At 54.4% G+C, this 7,014-nt stretch overlaps 1 protein-coding gene across 4 annotated transcripts in view; it reads left to right on the top strand.

Annotated features, from left to right (window-relative positions):
* The first annotated feature begins 265 nt into the window (after nt 1–265).
* The window catches only part of HUNK (hormonally up-regulated Neu-associated kinase), a 101,048-nt gene continuing 94,299 nt past the window's right edge, over nt 266–7,014 (top strand). For all 4 annotated transcript variants that reach the window (XM_073891242.1, XM_073891239.1, XM_073891236.1 and 1 more), the window contains exon 1: nt 266–560. In XM_073891242.1, coding sequence (XP_073747343.1) covers nt 300–560 — 261 coding nt within the window. In that variant the 5' untranslated portion in view covers nt 266–299. The remainder of the gene's footprint in view (nt 561–7,014) is intronic.

Raw genomic sequence — 7,014 nt, 5'->3', positions numbered from 1 at the left:
GGGGCGCGACTGTCATCAGCCGCCGGACGGGACCCGGTCGGGGTCCCCGGGGTGCTGGCAGGGGCCCGGGCGACCCTCTGAAGAAGAACTTCTTGGGGGCGGGTCCCCGGTCCCCGGTCGCCCGCTATTGTCTGCGCTCGGCGCTCGGCGCTCGGCGGCGGCCCGGGGGCGCGGGAGACGCGGCCCGGGCGGGGCCGGGCCCAGGGCGGCGGCGGGAGGAGCCCGGACAGCCGGAGGCGGCGGCCGAGGAGCTGCGAGCGCGGGAGCCGAGCGGAGCCGGCGGGCCGCGGTCGAGCGCGATGCCGGCGGCGGCCGGGGACGGGCTGCTGGGCGAGCCGGCGGCGCCCGGGGGCGGCGGCGGCGCCGAGGACGCGGCCAGGCCGGCGGCGGCCTGCGAGGGAAGTTTCCTGCCGGCCTGGGTGAGCGGCGTGCCCCGCGAGCGGCTCCGCGACTTCCAGCACCACAAGCGAGTGGGCAACTACCTCATCGGCAGCAGGAAGCTGGGCGAGGGCTCCTTCGCCAAGGTGCGCGAGGGGCTGCACGTGCTGACCGGAGAGAAGGTGAGCCGCCCGGGGCGCGGGGTCCCCGGCCCTCGGGGCGGGAGGAGCGGCGGGGGACCCTGCCGGGAGCACTGCACCGGGAGTCCGGCTGCGTCGTCCCGGCCCTGCACGTCCCCTCCACCTGCCTTTCCTTGCGGGTTGAAAGAGGGGACGAGGCCAACGCGCGCGCACGCCCCCGCGGCCGGCTTACTGGCTTGGCCCGAGGGGCGGTCTGGGGTCGGCTGCCCTGGGGGGGCGGCTGGTTTACCCACTAAGCCAGCCGCCGCCTTTTTGCTCCTCGAAGAGCGCCGCCTGGTGGACACCAGCGCGGGGGATGGTGGAGGTGCTCTGTTCTTGGGGCCCATAGGAGCCCCACGTCAGTCGAGGGGCTGGAGCCAGACCATTGTGTTGCGTGGGCCATTACGTTTTGGGTGGGGGAGCCGGTTAGCCAGCCCTTGGGGAAGCTTAGAATCTGATTCCTCTCCCGGGCTTAGGAGGTGGGGGAAGGCCGAGACCCCGGGGACATTTTCCACCTGTAGGCTGGGGCAGCTAGGGAAGTTTTTCGTGCTCAGGTGAGGGTTTTCCGGCCCCTCTTCCACCCACGCATTCCCTCCCACCCCTGCTTTCCGATCTCACCCACCTCTCCATTCCCTACCCATTCCCGTCTCCTCCCCTCCATCCCTCCTCCACTCTCTTCAGCCACTGGGTAGGAGCTGCAGTAAGGCCCCTGCTCAGGCCGGTAGAGAACTACACACTGATATCCCCAAGCTTCAGGGTTGGGAGGTGCCTTCATATCTTCCTGGAAGAAGGGAAAGCAAAGGAAGATCCCCAGAGACCCAAAGGGGCACCCTCTCCAGACTTGTGAGAAGTTAGATGGTTGTGAACCCTTGCCAGGCGTTGCTGAGGGAGATCTAAGTTGTAACTTGGATCTGTGAGAAGAAACTCAAGATAGGATGACTTATTTTTGCAGGGGAGTGGCCCAGACACTGGGTCATCCCAAGTGGTGAGGCTGCCTGGCAGCTGCCCAAGTTTGGGGCAAACTTCTGGTCATCTCAGACTCAAGGCTCCCCCTCCTCCCCTGCCCCCCCCCACCTCCAAGGCTTGGAGTCTCTCGGCACTGGCCAGGGAGTAGCCCCTTTTGGTGACTCATTCATCAGGGAGGCATCAGCACATCCGGGGAGAGGGGACTGTAGGCTTCCTACCTACCCTTCTGCCCACTGACCTGAGATCCTCTACCCAGCCTGGGAGTTCCTGGGAGTGCCGTACTGTGGAGCTCTGATTCTGGGGCGAGCTGCCCTGCCCTCCCGTCCCCAGCCTCACCTAACTTTGGTTTCCCTCCTCCTTTCCCTACTGGGTCCTGAAGCCCCTCGCATTTGAGTGCAGGTCCCTATCACCTTGTCATTTGTCCTCTATTCCTAAGCTGCTCATGCTCCAGTGGGGTACCTTTGTTTAGGTAGGTGGAATTAGAGCGAGTAGTTTAAAAAGTGCCTCTTGCTTGAATTTCCATGTAAAAAGGGAGTGTGCAGAATGAACTCACTGAATTAAGTCTTCAAAGAAGAAGGAAAAACACTCCTAACCTCATTCTAGTCCAAAGAGAGCAAGCACAGCATACTTTCCAATCCTTTGGTTTTGCAGTGGGCTGGCCAACTTACACATCCGGCCGGGGTGCACGGCCGAGGTCCCCCTCGCTAACTACAGTGGGCTCACTTCCCCATGCCTGGGTAAATTCCTGTTGGCATGGGTAGTAGAACTTTGTTTTCCTTTGAAACGTATAGGGTTCAGTCTGGTTGTGCATGTTCCCGCTTGAAACTTAGCAAAAAAGAGACGAGACTTTATACTGACGGCATATGGCCAACATTACGAGCGCATGCATCTCGCCTGCCCCGCCGCTCAGCCTCTCCTGTCTTCTCTCCACTTTCCCATGCCCTGTTGGGTCTCTGGCTCCTCACCGGTGCAGTTTGGCTTCATAACACAAGGCTGTTGGCCTTGGCTGAACTGGGCGAGGATGCGCTCCGAGCTCAGGCCCTACTTGGGGCTTCTAGAGCTCTGTGCTGGGCCCACAGGACTACCTGGAGAGCAGGGAGTTCTTGCCCAAACGGGGTCCAAATGAGGAGCCTTTTGCATCCCTAGGTGTCCATGTCCTTTCTCTCTCGTCTTATCTTTCTTTCTTTCTTTTTTGAAGACTTTATTTTAGAAAGAAAGAGAGTGCAAGTAAGCTGGGGGGAGGGGCAGAGGGAGGAGGAGAGAGAGAATCTCAAGCGGACTCCCTGCTATGCAGAGCCCACGGGAGGCTTGAACCCATGACCCTGGGATCATGACCGGAGCTGAAATCAAGAGTCAGACACCCAACTGACTGAGCCACCCCAGGCGCCCCTTGTCTTATCTTTCTTAAATGAATCTCACCTCATCTCAGCCAGGGGAGGGGACCATTAACTGCCTGTCAGGTTGTCATTCTCAACTACTCGATTGGCTCTAGCCATGAGAATCAGTGCTTTAGGGAGTACAAGCATCACGAGAAACCTGGATTTTAGTTCACTTAATTGCCAGCTTTAAGGAAACAATGGGTGTCATTCATAGCTTTTATCTCCCAAATCCAACACCTTTAACGCTTAACCTAGTAGATTAGGGTTTTGGCAGAGCACAGAGATTAAAATGTGCGTGTGCGTGTGAGCGCGCGTGCACTGCATGCATGACTTTGGGAAGGATGACCGAGTTCATGAGCCCCCATCCACACTTGTGTTCTGGATATTGTCTTACTGAACCCAAACAGAGGTGAAGTCAATCTTCTGCTATATGCAGCCCTCTTTTTACAAGGGGAGCTGGTAAGAGGGTTTTCAGGCTGGCGAAGGGGTACTTATGTGAACCTAGCAAGGGGAGACCTTGAGGTGACAGTACCCCGGGGGAGGGGAAGTGAGGTGTCCCTCCCAGTGGGTGATATGAAGGGCCCGGGAGAGCCTCTCCCCCCAGTAGTGCCCCCTTTTTTGGGGTGCATACTTTAGATAGAGCCCTTCACTTTGATCCTTGTCTTCCTTTTTTAAAGGACAGAGACCACAGCGGGAGGGAAATTAAGTCACGGACACTGTAGTAAGAAGTGAATGCATGGCCCTGTACCATCCCCCAAGTGGCAGGATCCGGGGCAGCTTGTGGTGGGGAATCAGTTCATGCAAAAGCTGAAAGGTGGGATGGAGAAAGGGAAGAAGAGAGGGTCCCCATGTTTGGCCTGCCTCACAGCTGCAGTCTCAAACTATGCAAATTTGGGTGATTTGTGCCCAAATCTAGAGTACCGCTGGTTTAGGACACTGGGTGTGTGTGTGTGTTACATTTCGACTCAGTGCACATTTCCAAAAAGATCTGGACCACATCCTCCACGGCTTGCTGGGAATTGCAGTTGGAGATGACAGAAAACCACTTTTTCCTGACTTTCATCTCAGGCTTCAATCCTACCTCATCAAGAAGCTTCCTTCGGTCACCGCTGTCTGCTGGACAGTATTTTCGCCTGCCTGCCCTCTGAAGTTGCTTGTTTGAAAGTCATTTGGATCTAGATGGTCCTGTTGCTGCTTGAAAAGAGAGAATGGATTTGGGTGACACCTATTTTTGTCCTCCTTTAGCTTTGAGTGGATGTCGTCTCTGTTAATATGGCTTTAAAAATAAATAATTCCCTCGGTCATGTGAGACTCTTAACGGGTATGTTCTTAGGTCAGAGTGTCTGCGACTACAGGAAACTGATGATTGGAGGAGGAAAAGGCACCACAAAATCAGATTTTGAAGAGTATTCACTGTGGCTTTGAGACAAAGAGCAAAGTTGCTGAATGGGGATATTGAGTGATGACTTTGAAAGACCCAGAGAGGTTGTGCTTGCTGCCCCTGAAATTGGTCCATGATACCTATGAAATGCATCGTTTATGGCACATAATTGGTTATTGTTACATTTTTAAAAAAAAAAACGTGCTAAAAGAAAGTTGGAAAGGCTGACAGTGAAAAGCAAGGTACATCTCAGGTAGGGGGCTGGTTTCAGAGGCAAAGCTGCAAAAAAAGGGGCAGGGGTTGATGCCACAAAGGACCTCCTTTTGTGATTAAGTCTTTCTGAGATGCAAAGTTGGGTACATAAATGATTGGTTAAGAGGTTTAAATATCTTGTTCTAACCCTTGGTTTAAAAAAAATAAGCCTGTTTATCACTTTTGTTGGAGCTATTTTGGGGCTAAAAATAAGGGTTGCCTGCTTAGTAAGTTGCCAATAATTATGCTTGGAGCACGACAGTGCCAGATACCTGGAGTGAAGGAGTTACTAAAAATACGATTTACTATGTTTTGCAGAACAGGAAATATGACTAATTTTAGAGATGGCCTTTTGGCAGATCTGTTTTTAGAAAGTATTTCTGAAACAAACAGGTGCTAAATCCTGTGTGTATATATGTATATATATATATATATATATATAAATTTTTTTTGAAGTGCTAGAAATGTTGGGGTGATAGCTCCAAGGAACAAGAAATGATTAGAGAACTGGAAATTCCTATTAATCCGCAGCAGGAATTTCTTGGCAAGAAGGAGGCGTTTGGCAAAAGCACCTGCTCAGTGTGGCGTGCGTGACAAGGCAGTGCCTATAATTTCTGAGATTGCATGCTGCAGTTGCGGGCACATCCTTTTTGAACTTCCTGCCCCGTCTCATCTTTTTGAAGTACGTGTGAATGGTGGAAATTGGCACGTAGGGCTCAGTTCTTAGTGTTCACCGATGCACAGGTCCCGTGGACTTCAAAGGGAGCTTAGGAATCGGCACAACAGGGCTGCGCGGGGCCCACGAAGAGCCGTACAACCCTAAATTTTCTCTGCAGGTGTTGACTCACCATACAGGCTGGGTTCGACGACAGCGTTCTGCTCCAGGGAGGCATGGCAGTCAGCCATCCTGGTGGGGATCTTCCAGAAGGTGGGGGGAGGGGGAGGACGGCGGCAGCTGCATCTGCCTGGAGAGATGGGCAGGCCAAGTGCCTTCGGTGACCAGGTGGTTTGGGCACAAACTATCGTTTCCCTTGGGACATAACACCCCTGTCTCAATTATTCATGGTAACCCAGTGACCTGCTCTCTTGGCTGATGGAAATGCATAGAGAAGTGTGCAAGCCTTATTTTTAGCAAACTGGTGCGAGCTCTTTAAAGATGCTCTCAAAAAGATGACCAGTAGGAAGGAGGTGAGCCCCGGGGCCTGAATAGGACCCGAGGAGGCTGATAACCTGTACAGAGGGAGGGAGGGCTACTGCCTCTCCTTGATCACAAGGACCAGCTCTCAGGGGGGTGGTGTAGTGTGTTTTGTGGTTTATCCGGGGTCCTCCCTGCATTTTCTTACTACAGGCTTGCAGTGGCGCTGGGCAGGTGAGAACCCACTTGCTGGGGTTCTTACCTGTAGGGATGACGTAGAGGAGTGCCTTGGTAGATTTTCCTCTCTGACCTTTACTTCTCTCCTGTTAGAGCTGCGTCACAAATAACCATAAACTGGGTGGCTATTCCCTCCCAGTTCTGAAGGCCAGGAGTCCCAACTCCAGGTGTCAGCAGGGCCGTGCTCCCTCTGGAGACTCTAGGGGAGGATCCTTCCTTGTCGCTTCTGGTTTCTGGTGCTTACCGCCAGTCCTTGGCATTCCTTGGCTTGTGGCTGCACCGCTCCAGGCTCTGCCTGCATCTTCACGTGGCCTCCATCCTTCTGTGTGTCCCCTCTGTCTCCAAATCTCCCTCTCCTCATAAGAACACCAGTCATTGGATTTAGGGTTGACCATAATCCAGTAGGACCTCATCTTCACTTGATTACATATGCAAAGGTGCCATTTCCAATAAGGTGCCACTCACAAGTACCGGGGGTAGGACTCGAACATGTGTTTTGTGGGACACGGTGCCGCTCGCAGCGCCTCTGAAGACTGTTAGGCTTGTGTTGCTTGCGGTTTCCTGGGAAGCAGGCCTTGAGCCGGAGAAGAATATGGTCTCGGGGAGTATACTCACACCGGTACTTGGGAGGGGAGGGGTGGGGAGGGGCACAGCAGACCCTGCCGCTGAGATGGTCCTACACAGGGGTCCAGGTTGGAGTGAGGGGACCCGTCATTGGATGGGGGCTGCCCTGGGAAGGGGGCACGACCTTGGGCACTTGCTGAGGGCCGTTAGGGGCGGGGCCGTTGCTTGCAGCTAGAAGCTGGAAGCTGGGAGGCAGCCTCGGGTCTGCAGCTCACTGGCTTTACTGGGGGAGACAGGACCAGGGCCCAGCTGGGAGGGAGTCTTAATCTGAGTCCAGGCTGCTTCCATAAAGAAAGTGGGCAGCTTCCCCGCCCCACCTGGCTGACCCAGTTGTGATCCCTCTCACCCTGAAATGAGGGTGCATCAGCAAGGTCTACACACCAAACTCCGTGTCCTGGGAAATATTCTGGCCTCATGTTTCTCTTCGGTTGGAATTCTTGGGGGCTCTGATGTGTGTGGGGGGTACTTTTAGGATACTTTTAT

Source organism: Callorhinus ursinus, unplaced genomic scaffold, assembly GCF_003265705.2.
Source record: "Callorhinus ursinus isolate GAN/ISIS: 27379988/994484 unplaced genomic scaffold, GSC_fseal_2.0 scaffold1, whole genome shotgun sequence".
NCBI classification, from domain to species: Eukaryota; Metazoa; Chordata; class Mammalia; order Carnivora; family Otariidae; genus Callorhinus; species Callorhinus ursinus.
The sequence above is the reverse complement of the archived record's forward strand: the minus strand, read 5'-3'. Positions and strand labels throughout refer to the sequence as shown.